Source organism: Myotis yumanensis, unplaced genomic scaffold (assembly GCF_028538775.1).
Source record: "Myotis yumanensis isolate MYYU_CA2020_CCGP unplaced genomic scaffold, mMyoYum1.0.hap1 SCAF_19, whole genome shotgun sequence".
In the NCBI taxonomy this organism is placed as follows: domain Eukaryota; kingdom Metazoa; phylum Chordata; class Mammalia; order Chiroptera; family Vespertilionidae; genus Myotis; species Myotis yumanensis.
The window spans coordinates 17,220,102-17,247,099 of NW_027223770.1; the positions used below are offsets into that span (position 1 = coordinate 17,220,102).

The following is a 26,998-nucleotide window of genomic DNA, read 5'->3' on the forward strand; positions in this document are numbered from 1 at the left end:
TTTCTCTCCAGTTTACAAAGGGACTAGCACCCTAAAGCCTCATACAGGGGGCCAGCAGAGAACTCCAGCTCCCTCAAGCTCGACATTCCTGATTTCCTTCCATTGTATCAGTAGATTAAACTGCTATGCCAACACACAGGCACAGAGCAATCTCCCGTGTGAGCCAGCTGCGTCACCAACTAACTGTGCAGCCCTGAACGCAGCAGACTGCCCACTGGTCTTGGTCAGAAGCATTAGGTTGGGTGGCTGGATCTGTACAAATGCAACCCCAGGCCCGGGCAGACAAAGCCCTCCCTACCGACAAGTGCTGGCAGCTGCCACTCTACGTGCCAAGACGCACTAGAGGGGTGTGCTGGGTGGCACAGGGAGCACATGCAGGCAGCCGAGTTCATTTCCTCCTTGCCAGCCCCCCAGCCCTCCCACTGCTCCCCAAAGAAAGTCCACTCTCAGCAAGAGGGTTTCCAGCAGCTGGTCCGTCACATTGACGCACAATGACTGACACTTTTAGAAAGAACGTGCAGTACCAGAGATTTAATATATTAATCATTACACTCAAAACAGTTGATTCCTAAGCAGCTTTGAGTACCATCCTTTAGAGAATACATTCAAAATCACATAGGTGGGGAACTAAGACATTCACAGTAAAACCTTCCCCTAACGATCAATCCTGCCCAGCTGGCGTGGCTCAGTGGTTGAGTGTTGACCTATGAACCAGAAGGTCATGGTTCAATTCCTGGCTAGAGCATATGCCTGGCTTGTGGGCTTGACCCCAGTAGGGGACATGCAGGAGGCAGCCAATCAATGATTCTCTCTCATCATGGATGCTTCTATCTATATCTCTCTCTCTTTTCCTCTCTGAAATCAATAAAAATATACTTAAAAAATTTTTCAAGATTAATCCTTACATTAAGTTGGTCCCTTTCAGGAAGATGCGCTATTGGCCCTTAGAGAAAGGAAGACCTGGCACTTTCCTCACTGAGGGGCCACACCTAATTCCCTTTCACACTTTTTCTCCTTTAGAAGCAGCATGTCAATACCAGCCCCAGGCAGAAAAACACAAATACAGTTTTTCTCAGAAGCATTAGCGGTACCTTCCTTTCTAAACTGACTTTTCCCCTTTAAACTCCTCATTGCCTTCTTGGGAGATCAGGAGATATTCTTTTAACACATTCATAGCCCTTTATCTTACAAATACAAATGGAAAGAAATATCACCACTATTTTCAAACCAAGCATTCTGTCTTGCAGCAAAGTGTTCATGGAGATTCTGGAGCGATGATCTAGCTTCTGTCTAAATGTACCACATGAGGTCGCTTGGGCCAAAACCCAGCTTGGGCAGCAGCCCGTGGATCCACCGTAAAGCAGGTTGGGCTCGGTGCTCCTCTCCACGTTGGGGACGGAGAGACACAGAGTCCATGGACTGAGCCGTCCCTTATTCCTCCAGACACAGTGTGGCCCAGGCTGAGATGGGAGCTCCAACGACCAGGGCTGAGAGGGTCAGAGCCCCACAGCTGTTCTTTGTGGAACAGTCTTTTCTTATTGTCATTGGTTCAGTGCCCCCAACTCAGGAGGCAATCTTTCCTTTGATAAAAGTCAATGTTAAAATAAAAGTGACTTGCAGATGACATTATACTGTAGAGAGAGAACCCCAAAGAGACCACCAAGAAACTAGCCAGTCAGAGAAAGACAAGTACCATAAGATTTCACTTACATGTGGAATTTAATGGAAAAAATAAACTAACAAACAAAATAGAAATAGACTCAGATACAGAGAACAAACTGACAGCTGTCAGAGAGAAGGGGCATTGGGGTGAAAAAAAATGAAGGAATTAAGCACACACACACAAAAACAAAAACACAAAAAACTCATAGACACAGATAACAGTATGGTGATAACCAGAGGGAAATGGGTGTAGAGGGAGGTAGAAGAGGGTAAAGGGTAGAAAATGGTGATGGAAGGAGACTTGACTTGGGGGTGGTGAACACACAATACAATATACAGATGATTTATTATAGAATTGTACACCTGAAACCTATATAATTTTATAAACTAATGTTGCCCCCAAAATTCAATAAAATTTTTTAAAAAATAAATAAAGTGACTTATTGCTTATCAGTAGAATGAAGACAAGAATATGTTTTTCCCCTGATCCTATATAAAGCTCATAACTTCTTCAAGGAAACTTTTAAAAAGACCACATTTGATCTCATGAGACTTTTGATGACTTTTGTCTGTTTCTATGAACATTGCATGATTTTAAATAATCATATTCAAGTGAGCTCCCATGATTTCTATATTCCAGCTTCTTACAAATACAATGCACGTTCTACTGCACTAGCCTTGTAGAGTCTTGTAGAATCATGGTTTTAGAGTTCAGGGGCATTGTGCTGGTGGACTTGGAAGGCTTTTGTCTGTTTCATACTCCCAAATGGTTGATTGCTTCATCATGCCGCTAGTCACTATATGTGTTCGAAACTTGGCTTTACTTGTGTTGAAAAACCACGGCTACATTTTAGTGTCATCTGTCTCGTTGACTTCTGACAAAGTGAAGTTGGGGTTGTCATAGCCTCTCTTCATCTTGGCTCTCGCATCTCTCTCATTATAAAGGCACATGGCACAGTGAGGGGTATCCACTTCCACCGTCTTGCTAAAGTTGTGGAAATCCACGCGGTATTTCCCTTCCTTGGTCTTGGACACGATGGGGGCAAAACGGTAGCCCCAGAGCACCTCTTCTGGGACATAGGATGTTCTCACTTGGCAGGTCGCGCTGGTCGACTCCACGGTGCCATCTAAAAACACCACTAACTCGAAGTCCTGCTGGAGAAGCGTCTCTGCCGCCATGTCGAAGAAGGGGCTGTTGTGATCAATGACGTGGTAAATGGTCAGCGGGGAGATGAAGAATAAATTTTCATTCCCGGCATCAACTATGAAGTTGATATTGGTCTGATCCAAAATAATGGTCTCTCCCTCAGGAGTGACTGTGGTCTTGAGAAGCTTCCCATAGATGTGACTGCCAATGAGGAGGCTCTTCCGGAGGTTGGCCACGCGGATGAGGAGGCACAGCTTCCCGCCCCGCTTACTGATCACGGCATTCTTGCTGAAGGTAATGGTCTTGGCCCGCTTTTTGGGCCTGGAGATTTTGGCTAAGATGGCGCCACACATGAAGGAGTTGATGATGACTCCAAGGATAGACTGGAAGATGAGCAGGAAGATGGCGGTGCCGCACTGTTCGGTCACACACCTGAATCCATAGCCAATCGTCACTTGTGTTTCCAGAGAAAACAGAAAAGCTGAGGTCAGACCATTAATGTTGTCCACGCAAGGGGTGTGGTTGTCCGGTGGATGGAACTCGGGGAGATCTTTGTGAATGTAGGCTACCGCGTACCACAGGAGGCCAAAGAGGAACCAGCTCCCCAAGAAGGCTGTGATGAAGATGGTCATCTTGTATCTCCATTTGAGGTCAAGCACCGTCGTCCAAATGTCCACAAAGAATATAAACCTCGTCTGCGCCTCCACATTGCCAAACTCTATGTTGCACCTTCCATCTTTGGAAACCAGCCTTGTTCTTCGCCGAGGATGCCCCAAAAAGCGAGTGACAAACCATTTCCGAAGATGTTTGAACATTCTTTCTGTCAACACCTTGATCTGAGAACACATCAAAAAAAAAACAAACAAAAAAAAAATTGTATTTAGAACAGCAATGACGTAGGTGACGCACATAAAGAGCTACCTGTTTATGAAAAGACATTCCAAACAATCTGGATTACAGACCATTTGGCAAGCTGACAAGTTTATTCTGGATGCCACAATGCTACTTTCAATAGAAATTTTCCACCAGAAGGCCATATTGCTTAAATATAAAGAGGAAAACTAATCCGATGAGATAGAATTGGAAGGAATCTAAGAGGGTTCCTGACCTTAATCGCACACAACCTTGAAAATGTTTGTGATCACCATCATGACCTGTACTATGATATTTTTATATTATTCTTTAAATGAGCTCTCCTTTAAAAATATAAAGTTAGGTTGGAAGGATGAGAAGAGATAAACCAAAGCAATGATATACTTATATGCATAGCCCATGGACATGGGATGCGATAGGGTAGTGAAGACATGAGTGGGACAGTGAATAAGGGTTGGGAGAAGAGGGATAAAGGAGGGGGGGAATGGAAGATGTCTGTAATACTATCAACAATAAAATATATATATTAAAAATTAATTTAGCTTTATATTAAGCAAAAATATCTGTGAAAGCAGAAGCTTGATGCACTATTTACATTTTTTGTAATATATAAAGATAAGTAACTATGAAAAAAAACTGCTCATAAATATACTACCTAAGCCATCTTGTGTACTGCTAGAGGTATATACATATCAAGAGAAATACTGATTCGATTCAGTCCTCTCATTTATTAAATGAAGGACCTGAGACTCAGATAATCCCAATGACCCATCCAAGCATGTACCTAACAAAGCAGCAGGAGCACCCCGAGAACATGAGGGTCCCTGCTGGTCAGTCCAGAAGAGCCTCTACCCCACTGCCTCTCCGTTATGAAATTTTTTAAAGTTAAATTTCCCTGAGACGTTTTCAGACAAGTATTAATCAACTTCCTTTTTGTTTTAATGGCAGAAGTTTTCTCAGTGCATCTGCAAGCCTGTTTGTACTCTCTCTTGGTGGCATGCCAACATCCCCCAGAAGTAATACGGTGGTCACCAGCAATATCTCACACATCCTTCCCTGCTCCCAAGCTAAAGGGCTGGGAGCTCTGACTTAAATTCTAATACTCTGTGAGGGTAGGATCATGTTTTCCTCACTCTTTCCCAGCTGCTGGCACAGTCTATGTCTTAGTTATTTAGTATAAAAAATAAATGAAATAAGTCAGTGAATGAATTAAGCTCTTCAAATGCTATCTGATCAATGGTTTCTTATCGATGGCATTATTTTGACTTCCATTTTATAACAAAAGAATGAAGGGATTTCCCCCTAAATAGCCAACAATGATGACACCTGGGGACAGAAACACAAGACTACCTCCTCCCTTAGGCGTGCCTACCGCCACTCTAAGCTCGTTCACCACGGTGAGCCATGTCTTTGTGATATTTTGAATTAAATGCAAATATGTTTCTAAAATAGATTTCAAAACCCCCTTCAAAAATGCGTTTATTCATACAAACTAGGAAGCGAAACCAACTTAGTGATAAATTTTAAACAAAACTGATATTCCACAGTTTCTTGCTCATGGTCTTAGACCAGGTGAAAACACAAGAAGCCAACAACCAAGTAGAAGTGGTGAAGAGAAAACCACAGCTGTGGTGATTTGAAATTTTGAGGACAGGTTCTAAAGATATTTTTTTTAAAAAAATGCTACCAGGAGAGCAAACAGCAGTGTCTGCCCTCATCCCACCCAGCCCTCACTGACCTCAAGTCCCCAAGAATATTAGGTGATGGTCCCAAATTCAACTCATGGAGGAAGACATAGTCTTTCCCACTCTCTCCCCTTTCTCTGCACACACAATCTTTAACCTTGCTTACATTCACTGGGACTTTCTCCCTTTCTCAGGTTCACGGATGCACATAGTGTGTCAACAGCTCTTCGTAGAGTGGCCCTCACACAAGATACTAAATTCTAAAGCCAACATGTATCAATTGAATCCACATTCTCTTGGTCATACATTATCATTCCAGAGATGGCTCCTAACACACCAACGTCTGGGTTTTCTCCCCACGACCCTTTTCCAGTCTCTCTTAAATCCGTGGTCTTAGAGCAGGTGAAAACACAAGAAGCCAACACCAAGTAGAAGTGGTAAAGAGACAACCACAGCTGTGGCGATTTGAAATTTTGAGGACAGGCTCATTTCACTTTGGGTGATAAAGAATATTTCTGTAGAGTGAATAAGTACCCCCTGACTTTTCTCTTGGATAAGTTTGGGTTTCCTGGCCTTGCAAAGAGTTGAGACAACAGCAACCGGCTTGCGATGCTTTCCCCAGACGCTTCGCACTTACCTTCATCCTAAACGTATTCTGACCTGAAGCATCCATGGGTGGGCAAGGCAAGGGAGCGGTGTTGGGAGCTGGCCTCTGGATGCAGGCTGATTTGTTTTAGACCCAGCTTAATACAGTTTAGTCTTTGGTCAATGGACTGATGCTAATTTGTACTAGCTTGAAAACACTTCATTGGATAGTGGACTTGTGTGGTATAACCAAGGCAATTGTTTGTTCTCAGACCAAGCCCCAGCCTGGGTATGTATTTTATCTTTAGAAACCTCGCATGGCTTGTCATGCTAAGACATGACAAGCCGCCGGCTGAGGTCCCTGGGCAGCAGGCATGCTGTGTTCCGACATTTCTCTCCTCTCCTTGCCACGCTCAGTGGCTCCCCTGCTGTGTCGCCCAGGCCGTGCCCAAGAACTTTCACCAGAAACAATTAGTTCTCCTCAATCTCCCAGACTCTGCTCTGGACACCCTGAGATGGTGAGACGTCCCGGTGTTCACAAAGACACAGGTGAAAACATAGACACAGGTTAAGTACATATTTGTAAGATGCAAGTAAGATCACACCAGGAAGCAACAAGATACCATGTTAATCTCTCTGTACAACAGTGCCTGTTACGTAAGGAAGTGAGATTTATAAGCAGCCTTTATTGTTGGATTTTTTTAAAAATAAAATCTGGCCTTTATGAAAGGTACTTTTCACATATACTGTTGATTTATTTATTCAGAGAGTGAGAAGAATTATACCTAGAGAAAGCAAGACTACAGGATAAATTCATCCTCTGACCAAAGCCATCATTCACACGGCAGACCCCCAATGTACACAACACACAACCAACTTTGCTTAGACAGTGGCATTTAATCCAACCACAGACAAAGCCAATATGTATTTTTTTAAATTATTGGTTGATTCGAGATTGGCCCTGGTCTCTGGGTTATGTAACACCCACAGTTTTTAGGTTACTTTCTATTGAAATCAGTAAATCTTAATAGCAAGCAAAGGGCTGTATATTAGCTAATATTTACCAAGGTATTCGGAGTGGCCTGGCAAAGCAAGTGAATGATTCAAGAATTCAGCAGTAGCGTTCTGTAAACAGTCCACTCTCAGAAAATAAACTTTTTGTAAGCTTTTCAAATATTGGGTGTATGCTCCTCATGCAGGATTTCAAAGACAAATAGAACTTGATTCCTCTTCTCAAGGGGCTCACAGTTGAATGGGGACATGAGCTACGTAAATCGGCCGTTGCAACGTGGTTGGTTTGTATAATGCCCAAAGGAACACCTTTCCTCAAAGACCTCTGTCAGATGGGTATCTATCCCCTGTGAAAACACATCAACTGGAAAAACACTCATTACCTTTATGTGTACGTTCATGTATTTGTCTACTATTAGCCAACACTGATATTTGATATTGGGATGTGTACCAGGTACCATGCGAGACACCAGGGAATCATCCTGTGGAAGTTTCCAGTCCAGTATGGGGGTAGGAGATGCAAATGAAGTGGAAAAAACAAAAAACAGTCTGTGTGATACCAACCAGACTGTGTGATACCAACCAGGATAGAAAAAAGTGGGAGTGATTTGGGGGGCACCTCATCTGAGGGTGCTAAGGCCTGAAGATGGAGTTAGAGGCCACCTAGTAGGAATTCTATACATGTGTGTTGACTGAAGATAAATCAATTGATCAATGTGTGCATAAATGCAATGAGTTTGCTGTCACCTCATGGCTCCTGAGATATTTTAGGAGAGATGTTCCTGTGCCTTCTTAACCAAGATAACTGAGCAAACACTCTACTTATTGAACATCTACCATGTACCTGGTGCTAGACTAGGAAACCAAGATGGTAACAGTGCCTGCTCTCGAGTTGCTCCAGGTTAAGTACGTCAATAACCGCAGTACAGCAGGTTTGCTGCCCTGAAAGGGTTGAGAACAGGGTTTTTAAAGCAGCCACCAAAGGGGAGACCCAACAGGCCGGGTGCCAAGCTGATATTCTTCAACATTCCTTTGCCAGGAGCGCAAACGGATTCCCCTGACTAGGAGGACTTCCTGATTTCCATGAAAACGGTCTCACGCTGCTAGGGGATGGCCACCCAGCTGGATTTGCAAACCCTCAGAGGTCCGAGGAGCCTCAGTCATCTAATCTCCCCCTCCCCCCCCCCCCAAGTTATCTTTTTAATATCTGGAACCTATGGTTGGCAGAAGGCATCATGTCCTCTTTGCTCGGTAATTCCGAGAGAAGTTATTTCTGATGCCTTTTGCACTATCAGGCAGCTCACTTGGGGTCAGCCTGGGTTCTTAAATAGAACTTGGCAGAGCCAGTGGAAACAATTTCTCCTGGCCTCAGGGGCACGGAAAGGGGCATCTGAACCTCAGGACTCCGCCAGCCGAGATTGGGGAATGAATTTAGGAATAGCCCATCCTTGGCTTGAGGGTCTGCTCATGCCCTCTCCACCATAGAGCCCCAAGTCTGCTGTGTCCAGGGTGGGAATGCCACACAGGCCCTCCTGGGCACCTGGCTCCGTCCAGAGAAGCGAGCTTGGGAACAAGAGCCAGGGAATCGCAAGGTCTATGGTGTTGGTGCTCTCTCAAGGCTCTCTCCTAAGCTTCGGGAGTTCTACATCAGACTGAGCCAGAGTTAGGATAAGAGAAGGCAAAAGTGAAGAGGTACAGCTTAAAATGAATGAAGAGAAAGATTATGGCTGAGAAAAGTCTCTAGGGAGTGTGAAATGGCAATGAAAAATGCCTTGGAGAGCATCAGTACCCTGCTCCCTGCAACAGCAGATGGTTGCATGCTGTGTGAACAGCGCCCCCTAGAGCACAGTACAAATGGTATCCCCTGGAGCTGTGAAAGCACCCTCCCCCGAAAGCCTACAGTGTGAGCAAGACACAAGTGCAAAATCTCTTACATGCATTAGCATATTTCATTTTCACAGTAACCCTAGGAGGTGGGGAAGTGAGATTCAGAGGAGTTAGGCAATGTGCAGAGGTCACAAAGCAGAAAGTAAAAAGAGCAAAAGAGCTAGAACAGCGGTTCTCAACCTGTGGGTCGAGACCCCTTTGGCTTTCGAACAACCCTTTCACAGGGGTCGCCTCAGACCATCCTGCACATCAGATATTTACATTATGATTCATAACAGTAGCAACATTACAGTTATGAAGTAGCAACGAAAATAATTTTATGGTTGGGTCACAACATGAGGAACTGTATTTAAAGGGCCAGAAGGTTGAGAACCACTAATCTAGAAGAACCTAGAATGGCCTGAGAAGCCCTTGCTTTTTTAAACCTTCTGGCATTCTCAAAGTAGCTAATAAGCAATGTGGAGGGAAGGCAAACACTTACTCAGGACCTACAACTATGCAACAGGAATGGTGACTTTCCATACGTTTGCTTACTCAATGGCGAGATCACATTAAGCGGGCAAGAGCTGGCAAAAGACCAGACCCTCTTTTAGACACTGAACCTGAAAGGTCTAGATTAGTGGAGACGGAATGGGTTTCCAGAGACAAGGAAGAGCATGAGCAAAAGCACCCCAAAAAAGGGTGAGGACCCCCTGGAGAGGGCACAGAATCATCTGGATTAGATCCGAGGGTGTATGTTGGAAGAGAAGGTCACACACAGGCCCTGATGGCATGACAAGGGCCTCCTAATGCTCGACAGAGCTCGCCAACGGTGATGCTGCTTAAGGAATTGGGAAGCGACCGAGGAGGCAGCTGCAGATGTTCTGTTGAGCTCTGTGCTTACTTTGGAAGCTTCTAGAGATCGTCCTGGCTTGAACTTATTGTCAGCAATGGCCTGAGGTTATGGGAATACCCTCTCCCATTGGGAGGCCTCTATAAATAGATATGTACGGTGCAGTGACTGCATATCCGACAGTCAGAAGTGAGCTGTGATGGTGATGCCTAGTGTGGGAGGCTGGGGAACTGCCCACCAGCAGAGGCGAAGCATCCTGGCCTGGAGTCAGTCAGCTCAGCAATAGGCATTGAATGCCAAGGTCAAGCGTAAGCAACAGACCGGGGCTACGGAGACGAGGAGACACTGGCCCAGCCCTGCCTCATACCAACAATAGAAACTTGGGCAAGTGGCTCCGCTTCCCTGAGCTGCCTCGCGTGCTATTTCCCCTGCTGGGAACACCTGGCCCTCTCCTCACCCCTCCAGACTCACTTCTTGGTTTCAACTGAAATGTCACTTTTCAGAAAGAAACTTAAATGTCAGTTTCTCAAAGAGAAGAGAGTGTCTGACCACCCATCCCCATTATGTCAAGTTCCTTCCCCCCCGCCCCTCCACACACACAATATTATATTTTCAGCCCAGAAATGAATGAATTCCATGTGGACTGGAAGCCGTGAATATGCTTTTCCTGTGTGTCTGCAACAAGTACACTCTGTTTTTAAGAAAGCATTCAGCATTCCACGCCTTGGCAACTTATCAAATCAGGGAATAAGGGAGCTGATGCCATAGATACAGACACTGGGGGCTAGGATTCCTAATGCTGCTCCCACAGCTAAAGGGAGCTGTGTCAGGGTGGCCCAGCCTGGAGGATGTGCCAAGTAGGCACAGGGCACCAGGTCCTTGTGTTGGGAGGGGATTCTGGGTGCCTACTGGTCGGTCCTACATTCTAGCTGATACCTGAACTTTCCTTGTCACAGCCCGGTCAAGCGGCCCACTGGGCGGGATGTAAAAAGTGGGTGTCTGGGGTTTGAATCTGGATCAGCCACTTGCTAGCTCTAATCCTCGGTACTACATAACTTCTCAGCGGGCCCATTTCTTTTTTAAAAAAAGATACTTTTATTGATTACAGAGAGGAAGGGAGAGGGAGAGAGAGAGAGAAACATCAATGATGAGAAAGAATCATTGATTGGCTGTCTTTTGCACGCCCCCCTACTGGGAATCGAGGCCGCAACCCGGGCCTATGCCCTTGACTGGAATTGAACCCAGGACCCTTCATTATGCAGGCCGACGCTCTATCCACTGAACGAAATCAGCTAAGGCTCTGTGCGCCCATTTCTTTATCTGAAAAATGGGAACGTTCATCTCTATCTTACAGATGGATAGAAAGAGTTGAGACAACCCTTGGGCATGGAGGTGAGTGATCAGCTACTAACACCTTCAGTAACACCACCTCCAGCTCCAGTGTCTCCTTCAAGCTCCAGCCGTGCATTGCATGAAGGATCCAATCACGTCATCATCTGAGGTGCCTTGACCTTGGGCTGCTCCACACCAGTGTCCAGGCTGCAGCAGCATCACGCTTCCCAGAAAGGCCCCGGGAAGGGCAGGGATCCAGCACCAAGCCCGACAGTGGATTAGCCGGGGAGCCCGTGTTCCTGCCGGTTCTCCTGCTCTGCCCCGGGGGTTCTCAGGGTCAATGATTAGCAGCTTTGGCTCGGGTTCTGCCGAGCCTCACAGGTGCATTAATGGGGCGGCACGTCCCCCACTCTCCCATGTCCAAGTGCTTTCTGAGAAAGCCCCGGAGGCAGAGGGGAGCAGAGCCAGGAGTCTCGGTGACCCTGTTCCATGCCACAGAGCCGGCCTGGGGCCGAGCTGGATCCCATAAGGGGCGCCTCTTGTCAGCGGGCAGAGCTCACCCAGGATGCCCTCTCAGAATGGGGTGCCCCTGCAGACACTTGCCGCCTGGCTCCTCACAGGGCTGGCCAGCGACTCCGGCAACTGTTTGGAGCTGCTCTTTACCAGTGCTCTTGTCTGCCACTGAGTCAGGAGGGTGAGCAGGACAAGGGGGCCCCCATCCCCAGACCTTAGTGCCACGCCCAGGCAGGGCCATCGAGGGCCCTGCCTGAATCCCAGCTCCCCAGAGAAGGCGACGGAGCCTTCAGCAGACCCGTGACGCACGTTCCCTCATTCCTTTCATCTCTTTTGACTCAGTGGTGTGTAAAATGACCTGAAAGGGTGAAGCTAAATTCCACTTTATTTCCCCTGATTCGGCCTTCTGTCATAATCAAATCAAAAGAAGGTTTTCTGTCTGAAAAATGCCACTCAGTCTCTCGGAGCTGCAGTTTTTCCATAAGAAGTTGGTGGTTACAATGCCTATCTGTGATGAGGATTAAATGGAAAATGCGAACGGTCACGCAAAAACTTATACGCCAGTGTTTATAGCGGCATTATTCATGCAGGAACGGCCCCAGAGCGGAAAACAGCCCAAGTGGCAATCAACTGAGGAACCAAGAAATAAAATGAGGTATACACAGGATGTCCCCCCAAAACGTATACACACGTTGAAGGATGATAAATTCAGTGTTCATTCGCATGGAGTTCATTTTCAAAATTAAATGAGTTGTCAGCTGTTAAAGTGCACATACATTTTTGGGACAGCCTATGGATACAGTGGGATATTATCTGGCCATAAAAAAGGTGTGCTCAACATGGAAGACCTGGAAAACCATGTGCTAAGTGAAAGAAGCCAGAAATTGGATTACTCCTTTTGTACAAATGCCTACAATAGGCAAATCTATTGGGAAAGAAAGCTAGGCTGGTAGCTGTCAAGGTGTGGGGGACGAAGCGACCTGGGGAATGAGTGCTAATGGTATGGGTGTTGCTTTTTGAGGTGCTGCAAATATTCCAATACTGATTGTGGTGACGGTTGTGCAACTTTGTGAATATGCTAATGAACCAGTATTGTGCATTGAAATGGGTGGGTTTACGGCCCGGGAATTATATCTCAATAAAGACGGCGCAGAAAAAAGTACCTGTGTAAAGTTGCCTGCTGCATAGAAGGGAGTCAGCAACCGCCACCCCCCGCCCACATCCTCATCCCTCATCTTCATGTCTTAGTCCTCATTTCCTCCTCTTCCCTTTCTACTTCTCCCTCCAGCACCAGCCAGAAGCACAACCCTAGGCCAGTGATCGGCAAACTCATTTGTCAACAGAGCCAAATATCAACAGTACAACGATTGAGATTTCTTTTGAGAGCCAAATTTTTTAAACTTAATCTATATAAGTAGGTACATTGTTTGTTTGTTGTTGGTTTTTTAAATATTTTATTGATTTTTTACAGAGAGGAAGGGAGAGGGATAGAGAGCTAGAAACATCAATGAGAGAGAAACATCGATCAGCTGCCTCCTACACACCCCCTACTGGGGGTGTGCCTTCAACCAAGGTACATGCCCCTGACTGGAATCAAACCCAGGACCCTTGAGTCTGCAGGCCAACGCTCTATCCACTGAGCCAAACCGGTCAGGGCGGTAGGTACATTGTTATTAACTTAATTAGGGTACTCCTAAGGCTTAGGAAGAGCCACACTCAAGGGGCCAAAGAGCCACATGTGGCTCACAAGCCTCAGTTTGCCGACCACGGCCCTAGGCCCTTGCTGGGGCCTCAGCCGCACTCAGCACCTCCCTCCTGTAGCCAGTGGCCACTGTGATTCTAGAGGCACCACCACCAAAATAATTTTCTTGGACACAAAAGCCTTGGGTACAGGAAGCGTTTTTTTGTTTGTCCTCACTCTTAAACAGAAGCTCTGCCAGCATATGCAGCATCATCTCTTCTCTGGGCATCATGGGAGACATTTTCTTCCCACCTGTCCAGGTGGTGATGGGCGGAGCCAGTGAGCAGAGCGTGGACACTTCTCACCACTCACCCGCCCTGAGTTCCAGGGGGGAGAACCGTGCACAATGTGACCCCGAGCCGGTAGCTCCAGGGCGAAGCCCCGTCTCAGCTCTGCCCGCTCTGACCTCTTCCCTCCGGGGCCAGAGGTCAAGCTAAAGTCACGTGCTTGGGAGCCAGGTCAGCAGTTCCCCATAGCAGGCCCTTAGGGTCACAGACTATCTATAGGATACCCCGAGGGGGGCAGGAGGGCATTCATGTGGCCTTGACCCCACCCTGCTGCACACAGCCCCAGCCTCATCTTGACCTCCCATACTCGCTCATCCTCCCGTGGGAATTCAATTTCATTATCTCTTTCTCTTCTCCCTTCAGCACAGGTTTTAATTTTTTTTCCAGCATTGTGTTCCTTGCCCACACTCCTTTTTCTATTCCTGGGTCAGTGATGTTAATCATCCAGTTCTTCTTTAAACAGACCTCTCTGAGTCTCCCCACTACCTCAAAGATATGCCAGATTCCATGGAACCATTTCAAACCTCTCATGCCCCCACATCACCCCCTCCCTCTGCCCCCAACGCACAGGAGAGATGAGGGCCAGGAAGCATGATTGGCAGCTGGGCAGAGAGCTGTGTGGAGTCCGTAGTCAGGACCCCTCCAGGGAAGAAAGAAAACCACCCACTGTGTGTTCCCAGGGTTGGCCCTTTCCCAAAGGCAGGGCTAGCATGCTTCTGAGCCAGGGCCACTATCAAGAGCAAGACAAAATGTACCAAGCGCCCCCGCCCCCCATCTCTCTGTTCAGTTGCCCCCCTTAAACAGAGCCTCATGGGATTCATACATGCCATCGGGACCAGGCCCGGACCTTACTATCATAAGTGACTAATGGCTTGGGGGCTGAAACTAAAGTCTAGCCTGTCCTGTTATGGCACTAATTCCTCCGAAAGGCACCGAGGCCCGTCTACCTGGGGAATGCGTGCAGGCGCCCCACAGTCTGGCCTTGGCACGTGGGCAAGTCTGGCTTGAATTCCAGCTCTGCTGCTGGTGGTGCGTGACTGAGACAGCCGCCTGCATCCTACAGAGCTCACTCCCCAATATAATCAATTAGCCTGGAAAACAGAACAAACTGAAAGCCACTATGAGACGTTAGTGAGCGGACAAGACCCTGGAGCTCATGGTGAGTTATGTTTGCTTTTGGGGGCTGGGGGGGGCGGGAGGGGGATGTGTCTGTCTTGCTGTTCTGCCCACACCTAAGTTTCACTTTTCTTCTTTCCATACTCCCAGTAACTGTACGAGTTTTCTTTTTTTGTTTGTTAAATATATATTTTTATTGATTTCAGAGAGGAAGGGAGAAGGAGAGAGAGATAGAAACATCAATGATGAGAGAGAATCATTGATCAGCTGCCTCATACATGCCCCCTACTGGGGGTCAAGCCAGCACCTGGGCATGTGCCCTGACTGGGAATCGAACCCGTGACCTCCTGGTTCACAGGTCGATGCTCAACCACTGAGCAATGGTACTGGCCGGGCAACTGTACCATTTTCAACAGGGGGTTTATCTCCACATCCTCTAGGCCTGGCATGGTCCCTCTGGGCTGCCCTTGGCCTCATGAAAAAGAGAAGAGAAGAGAAGAGAAGAGAAGAGAAGAGAAGAGAAGAGAAGAGAAGGGAAGGGAAGGGAAGGGAAGGGAAGGGAAGGGAAGGGAAGGGAAGGGAAGGGAAGGGAAGGGAAGGGAAGGGAAGGGAAGGGAAGGGAAGGGAAGAGAAGAGAAGAAGAGAAGAGGAGGAAGGCCACCATGAGTTGTGAAGAGATGGACAATGGTCTTAGCACTGACCAGAATGCTGGCCTCTGAGCACTGGGGGTATAGGGTCTGCATTGCGGGCAGCGCTGACCGAGAGAACGTCATCACCGAAGGCCAGCAGTGGGGTTGGCAGAGCAAAGGTGGAGCTCACAGGTGTCCTGGAGGCAGAGAAGGGACAGGCTGTACGGTGGTAGAGACGTGGCTTTGAACCCAACTCCTTCCACTGGTCACAGGAGAAACCGCTCTGCTTCTCTGAACCTGACTGCTGTCCACCACAATGGAAACATGGAGATAGTACCTGCTTCCCAGCACAGAGATGGGTGCCTGCAGCGGCCCCAGCATGGGGGACCTCCATAGGGCAGCCCCCTTCCTTGCTTAGCGGTGCTGAAGAGCCCAGATGGAGAGCCAGCCAAAGGATGAGCTGGCATTTGGGGAATCACGTGAACTCTCAGGTCTGGATTGGAGCAGGCAGCTGGCTCTCCCACCAGGCCCAGGGCAACCTCAGAAGTGCCTTCATGAGCTGCAGGGGAGATGCAGGGGAGGCCTCTGCCTGCCTACCCCTGTCCTCCCTGGCTCTTCCCCCAGGCCCTCTGTGGGATGGGGAGGAGGAGGGGACCACGGGCTCCAGGCAGCTATAAAGGGGATGTGTAAGGAGCACTTGGGGTGACCATGAAGCCCAGAGAGAGAAGACTTTGTTTATGTGGCTGCTGGGGGAAAATGAGCAAAGGTGGGGGAAAGGCTGAGGATCTGAGAGAAGATTGCTCATAAAACGATGAGATTCGATTAGACCACGAAGATCCAATTGTGCCAGACCAATTGCATTTCCTGGGAGGTTAGCGTGACCAGCCTTCCAGACCCCAGGGCAGCTGGAGCACAGGGCTTGACGGACGCGGCACAGTCCTTTCTCTAAGGGCTGGGAGCAGGGGTTCCGGTCCTAGGAGCTCTGGGCAGGTGTGAGGGGTGCACCCACCCCTGGCACAGCAGGGCCGCACATCCTGGGTTGAAATGCCTTCTCTAAAAATGTTTTCTTAGCACCCTCTTATTTTCCTTCTTAGCACCTCAGACAACGTATTTGATCTTTATTTTGTTGAGTGCGGGCCAACCTCGGCTCAGGAAGGGCCACAACCAGCCCCCCCTGCAAGTGCAACCTTGCTTCAGTCCTGATTGTTTTCCATTAGCAAGTCTGCCTGCTCCTTCTGCACATAGACTCAGAACCCCTCTGCCCTCCTCGCTCCATCTCCCTGCTGCCACCTTTGTCCACAGAGGAAAGGAGACAAATCGCCTGCTTAGTGACCTCTGTGCTGTCTCTCTCTCCGCCCTGTGAACAGGTATTCAACCTGTACATCGGCTCACACTGCTATCTTGCTAGCTTCTCCTGCTTCCTCCTCACCCTTGTGACCTCGAGGCCTTAGTAACCTGGGCTCTGCCACACTTGCAGCCCCAGCTCATCTCGCTGTGTTCCCACCAGCCCAGCTGCTCACACGGGCCCCGCTGTTGCTCCCTGCACTTGCTGCTCCTCCCTCGGGACTGTCCTGCTCCAGGTCTCCCTGTGGCTGGTTCCTTTAGGTCACTCGGGATTCGGCCCCTTGTCACCTCCTCGCAGCATCCGATCTGAGGTGGCACCACCGCCTCAGTCAGCCCTTCCACTCCGTTCATTTCAGCTTCTGCCCAACCCTGGTCAGATGCCGTCTTGGGGTTTGTTTACGTGTTTACTGTGTTCACTTCTTGTCTAGCTTCCTTCTGAAGAATATACACTCCAGGTAAGCAGCCCTCTTGTTTTCCTCTGATGCCTCAGTAGAAAATCTACAAATATTTTAAGCGAAACTTCACATCCTCCCTGGGCTGCAAGTTTCACAAGTGTTCAGACTTGGTCTGAGCTGTCCACCATATAACAAACACCACCCACGAGGCCTCAATTGTCTCTCTAAAGAGAGAGGGAGGCCCGACTAGCATGGCTCAGTGGTTGAGCATGGACCTATGAACCAGGAGGTCCCAGTTCCAGTCCCGGTCAGGGCACATGCCAGGGTTGCGGGCTTGATCCCCAGTGTGGGGTGTGCAGAAGGCAGCTGATCAATGATTCTCTCTCATCATTGATGTTTCTATTTCTCTCTCCCTCTCCTTCCTCTCTGAAATCAATAAAAATAAATATAATAAAAATTAATAAAAGAGAGAGAGAGAAGCTATTTTCCTTTAAGTTGCAGATGAATATGTTTTTCAGTTGCTTACCCAACTTACAATCAAATGAACGTCCAGTAATGGTCTGAGACGTGGCAAGTTCCTGGAGGCCAACACCACCAATAGATGACAGGAACACCAGGCATCATGTTCATACGCATCCAGTGCATTTGTGGGCATTTTCTCTCTGCTTTTTAAGCTAAGCTTAGGTTTTCTACAATTTTGAGTGCCACCTCCATCTCACATATTTCGAACTCATGAAGGTGTTTGGAAATGTGTCTAAGAAATGTCTGGGCTTCTGACAATGGGTTCACATGATCACAGAACTACCCATGTTCAGCCTTCCTTTAATTAGCAAAGGGTTTTAATGTTTTTCAAACTGCACAAGCAGCGAACCCGTGTGCCAAAGCTCAGAGACACTGAAGGACATGTGGGTGAAACAGAGCAAATGGAGAGCGAGGGAGGGAACTGGGGCTTAGAGAGGTTGGATGGCTTATATGAGGCACAGCTGGGAGGGGAACCCAAGAGGTACTGGGTCCTTCTACTACACGTCCCTAAAGAGTGGGTGGGTGGATGGGTGAGTTCCAACCTAAGGGAAGGGAGGAAAAGCAGGAAGGCTGTAGGGAAGGACAGGCCTCACCCCCCTACCCCCCCATCCCAGGTTCTGCATCCCTCTCTCTTTCCCTCCTTGTTGTCCTTCTGTCGATAAATATTTATGGCGAGTCTGTCACCTGCTGGGCTCTGTGCTCGGAGCTGGGGACACAGCATTAACAAGATTGCAATTCAGGGAGGTGGAGAGAGCAAGACAGATAATAAAAAGGAGCCAAATAAACACGGCAATTCTAGATTGTGATAAGGGCTAAGAAAGCCACAGTAATGAGGGTGACCTTGAAAAGCATCAGTGAGTAGAAGGGCACTGGGTGCCCCTGATGGGGGGGGGGGGGGTGGCAATGCCAAGATGAGAGAGGGCAGGCTCTCAGGCAGGTGGGGGGCAAGCTCTGACTCTGAACCCTCGCCAGCCTGGGCGGGCTCCCCACTGACCAGTCCATGGACCGAGCCCTTGCAGGCCCTCTCCTGATGCAGGGGTTTTCCTCTCTGGGACCTGGGGGCCACGTTGCTGGGCCTGCCTGGAATTGTTTGAAAAGCAAAAACAGCCCAGCCGGTGTGGACCAGTGGTTGAGCGTCAACCTATGAACCAGGAGGTCGGGGTTCAATTCCCGGTCAGGACACATGCTCGGGTTGTGGCTTGATCTCCAGTGTGGGGCGTGCAGGAGGCAGCAGATCAATGATTCCTCCTCATCATTGATGTTTCTATCTCTCCCTCTCCTTTCCGCTCTGAAATCAATAAAAGTAATTTTTTTAAAGCAAAAACATGCTATCCACAATGTCTGGGGTTACTTCTGTTAACTCCACGGCAGGGAGAGGCAGCGTGGAGGCAAAGCCAGCATCGTTCTGTCCATCCCCTGCACACAGGTTCCCCGTCTCTGCAGCCAACATGCCCACAGCTGACTTTCCTTTCCCTCTGCCTCTGCCCCTGCCTCGCCACACCTTTGCAGGCCAAGCTTCTCCCCACATCCTACCCCAAGCCAGTCCTTCCTGGTCAGAAAGCAATGTAGGCCCACGACCTCAAGTGATGCCTGTTTCCTGCTTCACTTCACGGTCCCTGCAGTCAGACCGTGGGAAGGAATCGGCCGCTTCTCGCCCTGAGCGCAGGCCTCCCCAGTCAGGTCTCTCCCAGCGCCAGGCTGGGCCGGGCCACTTCTCCACCCCTCTCACCCCTTCCCTCAGCATCACAGGACACTTACAGAAGCCTCTTTGCCTGTGAAAACCCATCATAGGCTGTACAACACCAGCCACAGGCACATGTGTATGAGCAGGAAGGGCAATAAAGTCTGAATCCTGTCCACATTCCCCCCTACTCCATCCCTCTGTGCCTTGGCCGTGGGGAGGGTGTGTACCGATGGGAAGGAAACCTTGAGGTCTCGCAGGATGGATGTAGACAAAGGATTCGCAGACGTGGCCCAGGTGAGCCTTTTTCTGTGTGAGAGCTCTCGGGACTCCCATTCTCCTCTCCATCCCCAGGGATGGAGAAGTTGGGAGAAAAGATGAGCCTTCTCTCCTCACCCACCCCATCCCGCTGGGGCTGCCCAGGAAACAGACTGGGTCAGAGAGACCCATCAGGTAGAATGTACCTGTCACTCCCGCCTGTCCTCCCAATGAGATGGAGACTTCTGTAGCTTAGGAACTGTGTCCTCACACTTCAGCACTGCCTGGCCTTTCCCACAGTTTTCCAAGTGCCCCTGTGACTTATCACTGAATCCAACTCAAGCCCTCTCTACGCCATTCATCAGCGGCCCACCTCCCCGGCGGCATCAGAGTACGCTGGTCCCAGCAATGGTCCAGTGTGCCTTCTGGCACGGGACTGGGACCACACACATCTTTTCCAACATCTCCTCACTGGGCTTCGGCTCCAAGGGGTGAAGTTTCAGGGAGTCTTTTCCCGTAAGGAGCTAAACAACAGTTACTCATACGTTCCCAGTTCTGTTGAACTCTTCAAGGACAAATAGCCAAGCTGGATAGAGCCAGCAAGCGCCCAAGAATTTAATCAAGGGCAGTGAAGCATGAGCCTTCCCCTAGGGGCAGTCACCTGAGAGAGCAGGGGCTGTTCTAATTGCAGAGACAGCATTAACCTGTTGCTTTCAACGGGGCTGTGCTGCCCATTTAGATCTGCTCCCCGGGGACAAGTGGCATGTGCATAGACCCTGGTGGACACAATTCCTGAGTGCCAGCCAAGTAACACCAGTGTCTGGGCACTTGGAAGAGAAGGAGGGAGGGTCAAGGGCATCGGGACATTCGAAAAGAACTGAAATTCGAGGCTTGTACTTTCACGGAGCATCAAAGGCATCTGCTCTCAGAGGGGGAGGTGGGTGACATGCATCCAACCAGAAGCAACGTTTATCAGGCTGCGTAACTGCAGGACGGAGCATGGTGTGTGCAGGCACGCCAGCGAGCAAGCGCGCACACACACACACACACACACACACACAGTCTGTGCACACTGGGGAACGGATTAGGAAAATAACAGTCCTCTTTGAGTGAGGATGTGATTGCTCCAAAGCGATGCTGGGCGAATTCAGGTTTCTTTTTTTCCTAGGGACCTGAGCAAGTCATGGCACTCGTCTAGGCCTCAGCTCCTCCATCTGTGCAGTGGGTGAGCTGGCCTTGATGAGCCCTTAGAATGACTGCTTAAAAGTAACCCTTTGCTCTGTGTTTTCATGTGATGATGTTGGGTTGAGTTTTATATGAACAGGCTGAGCCCTCTGTAAGAGTTTTCGGGAAGCAACTGCTTGGGGTGCAGCATCTTTGGGTTCCCAACAGCCTCAAGGGAGCCCGGTGTCTGCATTCTTCTTGCTTCTTTCTGCTCTTCTCTTCAGACAGAACCAGGGAGTCCCGTCTGTATGGGCATCTCTCCCGGTGTTTGCTCGTGGATTCTGACAAGGTAATGGCCAGGACGGCGACATTCATCCTCTGAACGTCCTTTATAACAAACACAGCAGAAAACGAACCCCTGTGACCCCTTTGACCTTCAGGCTATTTTTTGTTTCTGGTTCACTTTTCTAGGCGTCTCCCTCCTGTATATCTCCACTCTGATTTTCCTTCATCCCTTTTTTTTGGGGGGGGGAAGGTGTTTGTATTCTGTTTTGTGTCCCCGATGTCCACACACTCCCTGCTTGCTCAAGAAGATCTATGAGTGACATAATCAAGCCAACTACTCTTTGCCATCCAGAGTGCGTTAATATTATTCACGAGTCATGCATGTTCCAGGAGACAGCGGACTGGGAACGTCTCAGGCCTTTGCCCTTCTGGCCCTACACTAAGTCATCACAATTCTGTGCTTTCTTTTTTTTTTCTTACTTTTTTTTTTTAACCCTCACCCAAGGATATTTTTTCCATTGGTTTTTAGGAAGAGTGGAAGGGAGCGGGGGAAGGGAGAGAGATAGAGGAACATCGATGTGAGAGAGACATATTGATTGGTTGTCTCCCACACACACCCCAAACAGGGGCTGGGAACATGCCCTTGACTGGAAATCGAACCCGAGACCCTTCATTGGGCTGACGCCCCATCACTGAGCTACCCGGTCAGGACACAGTTCTGTACTTTCTTTCCTCAACCTGTAAAACCAGAATGACCTTAGTGGCCCCAAAGTGCATACTGATGGCGTTCTCTCAAGCCCCTTCTCAAGCTGCCCATCACTCCTACTTCGGAAAATGTCCAGTTGCCGTGGAGAAGAGCGAGGTGGTAAACAGAAGTCTTTAAAACGAATTACTGTGGCCAACCACCCTTAATTCATTATTGAGCAAACTTTGCTTTTTGTGCCAATAAATGCACTCACAGTGACTTGAGCTAGCAACACGATGCGTATTCTGGCATACTGTCCCTCTCGGGCCCTATAGCACTAACAGCAATATGGCTGGCATCGCTAACGTGGCTCCTCTGAAGTAGGTCAGAAACTAAACCCCAAAGTGCTGACTTTTCCAGAAATTCTGAACTGCGTGACCGCATTTAATAATTTAAGGCTTCTTACCACACCTGCCAAGTGGAAGGAGGAGGGCTGTGTGGAGGACACTGGGGTCTGACAAAGGCATGTCTGCACCCAGTGCTGCCTCTTTCTGCCTGTGGGATTTGCTCAGCTTCCTCAGCCCAGAGCTCCCCCAGTGCACCTGAAGGGGCGTCATGTGGACCAAGACGCTGATACCCTCAGCCTCATCTAAGACCTAGGCACTCAGGGGAAAGAGACACATGCGCACTGTGCTGAAATGCTCCTGCCCTAGCCGGTTTGGCTCAGTGGGTAGAGCATCAGGGTCCTGAGTTCGATTCTGGTCAAGGGCACATACCTCAGCTACAGGCTCCTCCAGGGCCTGGGCCCTGGTCAGGGCACGTGCAGGAGGCAACCAATTGATGTGTTTCTCTCACAGTGATATTTCTCTCTGTCTTTCCCTCTCTTTTCCACTCTCCCTAAAAATCAATGGAAAAAATATCCTCAGGTGAGAATTTAAAAAAAGAAAAAGAAAAATGCTCCTTCTCTCCAGATATGCATGCGTTTCAAAGGTGCAAAAAGCAAGTGGTCGTGGGCTTGTTTCTGAGGAGGAGGCAGCTGAAAACCCAGCTCACTGCCCCACACAATCCCTGTCTCCCCGTAACATCTGGGGGCCGTCAACTCATCTCCTTGTGGCCAAGAGGCCATGGTGGATATGGGGGAGGGGGCTGGGGTTAATGTCGAGAAAATGCTCTTTTCCATTCAAAGTTTGTTCATCACTTGGACTTTGGAGAAGTTTCCTGAATGAGGTCAGTCAACTCGCAGGTGTTTATTTCAGAGCCGCGCTTGGTCCCAGCAGCCAGCCTGCCACTGGATCCTGTGTGTCCTGCCTCTTAGCATCTCCTACTTGGCTTCCCCAGCAATGGTCTACCTTGTGCTTTGCAGACAAAGCAACCTTTTAAAAACATGACCTTACGCGGTTTCCCACTCCCATCAAGACACTGCCCAAGCTCCTTAGCATCGCACACAAGGTCCTGCGTCATGTGGCCTCGCTCTTCAGCTTCTCCTGTCTCATCTCTCTTCACCCCTCCCCAAGCCACCCACCCCCAGCCACACCAGCTTGGTATTCTTTGTACATGTAGCACTGTCTCGTGCCTTCATATTTTTGTAAATGCCATTTGTTTGTTCTGGAATGCCCTGCCTCCTGGCCCCACAGGCCCCATCCTGCCTACCCTGAGATTTTAGGATCATACTTCCATGAGGTCTTCTGTAGGCAACGTAAGATGTCCTTCCTGTGAGTGCAACAATGACATCATGACTACATTGCAGTGCAACTGTCCCCATTCATCACGGTGTCTACCCTGCCAGGGTCAGAGCCTGTTTCCTGAACAATCCCCCTAAACTGTAAGTGCAAGAGGACAGGGCCCTTCTATCAGGGCATGGGACCTAGCGCAGTTCCCAAAACACAGTGGGTGCTCGTTATAAGTTTGTTGAAAGAAAAAATGAAGGAAAAACCCTGTATGTATCATAATAACATCAATAGACGGATAATCATAAGAGAAGAAAGACAGTAGTCATCATTAGCATCTTAAATGGTAGAACCAGGAGGAGTGAACGTTGGGTGAGACACATAAGCCATCCAGTGGGAACTCTGAGGAGTTAGGAAACCTGGGGTCGAAGGAAGCCAGGAAAACAGGAAAAAGGAGAAGCATTGGAGTCAGAGTGGAACCCCTGGGAAACCCCTGAGCTGTGAAAGGTCCAGGGAAGATTCGTGACCTAGTAACCTAGCGAAGAAAACGAATTGGTGAGCCAAAGGCAGGGACATGCATGAGAAACCTGAGTCTGAACTCCGCAGAGCAGAGCTTGCTTGGCAGTCATAGCGCATCACATACTTTTCACCAAGTGCCACCAACAGCCAACGCTCCCAGAACATCCAGTAGTGACCCACTCACTGTGCTTCTTTGCACATTCAGCCCTGCACCACCCCCCAAAAAAACTCTGCTGCTGGCTCATCCCTTCCCAGATACCCCTATCCCATCCATCATTCCTGGGGAAACTTGGTGCAGCCACATTTTCACAGAACAAGGTAGCGTAAGACAACCCAAACCATGCTCATGTCTGAAGGGCACCCGTAGCTGGGCTGGGTACATCCTCGCCTACCATGGCCTCCTTGCCACAGTCACTATGTCCCGCTCCATTTTGGATGCCCCACTCAAGGAAACAAACACACATTTTCCCCTTAAGCTTGCCATTCGCAATAGACACACTTCTTTTGAACAACTATTCACAGAATCTACAAGACAGAGATGTTTGGAGAACGAGGCTCCGTGCCTGCTCATTCTTGGGCTCATACAAAGCAGAGCATAGAACACTGGCATTCACTGTCATAGGGCTTTTGACCCGGCAGGATTCAGGGAGCTGAACAAATCTTGGGAAAGCCAAATGCATGCCCAGGGCATCATGCAGCATTACATAAAATGAAGGAAAGGCATTTTGATGGAGTGAAATGTCTTACTAACACCTTTCACCGAGGTGAGTCTTAAGCCTTTTCTCTACTAGACCCCACTGACACCTGGATCCTCCACCTGAACCATGGAAAAGGCCTGAGAGATTCCGCTATTATTCAAGGTCTTGCAGCAACGGGAGATGCCATCAGGGACAGACGCTCTCCCTACACACCCGTGTACCACCAAGAGGAGAGGAGCTGGCGCCAGGCATGAGGCTTCTTCGGCCCTTCAGCTCAGGGCTGTGAAATGAAGCTCACAGCTCATAACCCACATGGGACCAGAGCATCCCGTGAGTGAGTGAAAGCCACACCTGTATCCGCCTGGGAATGTTTAGATTCGAGGTGGCAGAAAAGGGGCTACATTTCCATCAGAATTAACTCCTTTTTGCTACAAAGGGGCATCGAGGCATTTCCCCTCCTTACCTCATGGGCTGCTTGAGTGAATATTGAGACAAAGGCTCAATGTCTTGGTCCCCAAGGAAGCAGCTGGGTCCTTGATGCGAGCAGGTCCTTGCACCTTTGATCCAAGAAATTGGGTGTCCCGGGCGAGGGTGCCCGAGGCCCCGTTGGTTTTTATGAGTCTGTGGGTCAGCTCAGACTGGCTGCCTACTCATCTGTATGCAGCGGCTCTCAAAGAGCACAGTTTACTTTAGAACCGGATCCAACAGGAGTAGGCGTGGCAGTAAACCAGGCTAGATGCACCAGAGGTGTTGAGCTGCGGGGGCTAATTAAGAGGGATTGTTTATGGAGCCCTGACAGTGTCTCAGGCTGACAGTGTCTCAGTCAACTGTGTGAGGTTGAGCCCACGTGCACGGGGCTACATGCTCCCACGTGGGGACATCGGGGATCCCCGCCGAGCCCCTCCAAAGTTTCTTCTGCTCGGTGACTCATTCTGTGGCAATGGGTCAGGCTGACCTGATTGTCCCTTGGCCATTCATCTGTCCCCCTGATCCCAGCACAAGGGAGGGCTTTGGAGCAGAGACTGTATTGCAAAGCCGAGTGGGAGCCAGGCCCTGCGACACCAACCATGTCACCTGGGGGCAAGGCCCTAACCTCTCACGCTCAGTGGTCTGCGGTGGGAGTGAGATAATATATGTAATGCACTTGGCAAACACTTGGTATTGAGTAAACATTCATGAAAACCAACATACCCCACATATCAGCTTTCTTTCCTCCTTCCCACCTCGATGCCCTGGTATTCTCTCTCTCTCTCTCTCTCCCTCTCTCTCCCTCTCTCTCTCTCTCTCTCTCTCTCAGAGAGGAGGTCTTATCTCACACATACCCCATGACAGGCTACCACCAGAGCATCAGAAAACAGTCTCCTTAGGAAGCTGCCCTTCTGTGTTCATGGAGTAACAGGGGTGGATATGAACAGGCCACACATCCCTTCACTGTCCGTCTCCACTGATGGCCACACAAGACGGTATTGGGTATCGCATCTACAGGAGCCCATGGGATGGGAAGAGCAGGAGGGCTGCAGGGTGGCCCCGGGGCTCAGGGGTGTGTGCCAGTGGCTCTGACGCCCCAGATTGCACAGAACCAATGCGGCATGATTCCCACAGGAAGGAGAGAGTGGAAACAAGTGCATAATTACACGGGAAAAGGAATTTGCTTTTAATTTTCAGGATACAAATTTTGTCCTAACTTTGTTAGTTATTCCTAAGTTGTTACTTTTGATGTTATTGTGAATAGAAGTGTTTTCCTTATTTTTATTTTATTGCTCATTGAACTTATTGGGATCTGAGAATTGATGTTTACCTACGAGAGGTGTGGGCTTGTGTGTGTGTGTGTGTATATTTCCACTGAACTTATTAACATTGGTTAATAAAATGATCTAGGTTTCAGGTGTACAGTTCTATACTATATCATCTGTATATTGTATTGTGTGTGTTCAACACCCCAAGTCAATTCTCCTTCCATCACTATTTATGCCCCCTTTACCCTCTTCTACCTCCCCCTTTCCCTCAGGTCATCACCATGCAGGAAATTTTATTTTCAAACACTTAGAAGTATAATCAATTGTTACCACAATGGAAAAGGAATAGAGTGGTTGTAAGTAAGACGACTTACAGTAGCATTTCCATGTGCAGTTTGATTGTCGGGGAGCTATTCTAGGGAGAGCAGGACCACGGGGAAAGAGGAGGGAGTCAAAGCTTGTGCTGACCATGACTTTCCCCTTCTGAGAAGGTCTCCTGTGAGCGTACTGTTGCCATCCTTGCTCCCCTGTCCCCAAAAGTACCTCTTCCAGGCTCCCCTGTGTGGCCCACTACTTACTACATTTCTGGGGATCCACCCCACCTCTTAGGGTGCCTCCCAGCCCCAGGCTCACCCCTCCCCGACTGTGAGCATGCCCCCCAGTGGGGTGTGGGCCATGGGAATGCGCCCTGAGCATGGGGGTCGGGCCCTGGCTGCTGCTCTCAAAAATGGCAGAGCAGGACGC

At 49.0% G+C, this 26,998-nt stretch overlaps 1 protein-coding gene across 2 annotated transcripts; it reads right to left on the minus strand.

Annotated features, from left to right (window-relative positions):
* Positions 1-516: 516 nt before the first annotated feature.
* On the minus strand, positions 517-25,177 carry KCNJ1 (potassium inwardly rectifying channel subfamily J member 1). 2 transcript variants are annotated; one of them, XM_070399735.1, is made up of 2 exons: positions 24,982-25,177; positions 517-3,645 (listed from the first exon to the last, which is right to left on the minus strand). In XM_070399735.1, the coding sequence occupies exon 2, from the start codon at positions 3,622-3,624 to the stop codon at positions 2,506-2,508; it is 1,119 nt and encodes a 372-aa protein (XP_070255836.1). In that variant the 5' UTR covers positions 3,625-3,645; positions 24,982-25,177; the 3' UTR covers positions 517-2,505. The 2 variants fall into 2 exon arrangements, with proteins under 2 accessions (XP_070255836.1, XP_070255835.1); XM_070399734.1 differs by lacking the exon at positions 24,982-25,177 and adding an exon at positions 6,005-6,173.
* Between the last annotated feature and the right edge of the window lie 1,821 nt (positions 25,178-26,998).

Bases quoted from the DNA above. Each gene is read 5' to 3' on its own strand.
- KCNJ1 (XM_070399734.1), bottom strand. From the start codon at position 6,040: ATGGATGCTTCAGGTCAGAATACGTTTAGGATGAAG. The intron at 3,646-6,004 runs GTAAGTGCGAAG...ATGTGTTCTCAG, and splicing joins AGAATACGTTTAGGATGAAG to ATCAAGGTGTTGACAGAAAG.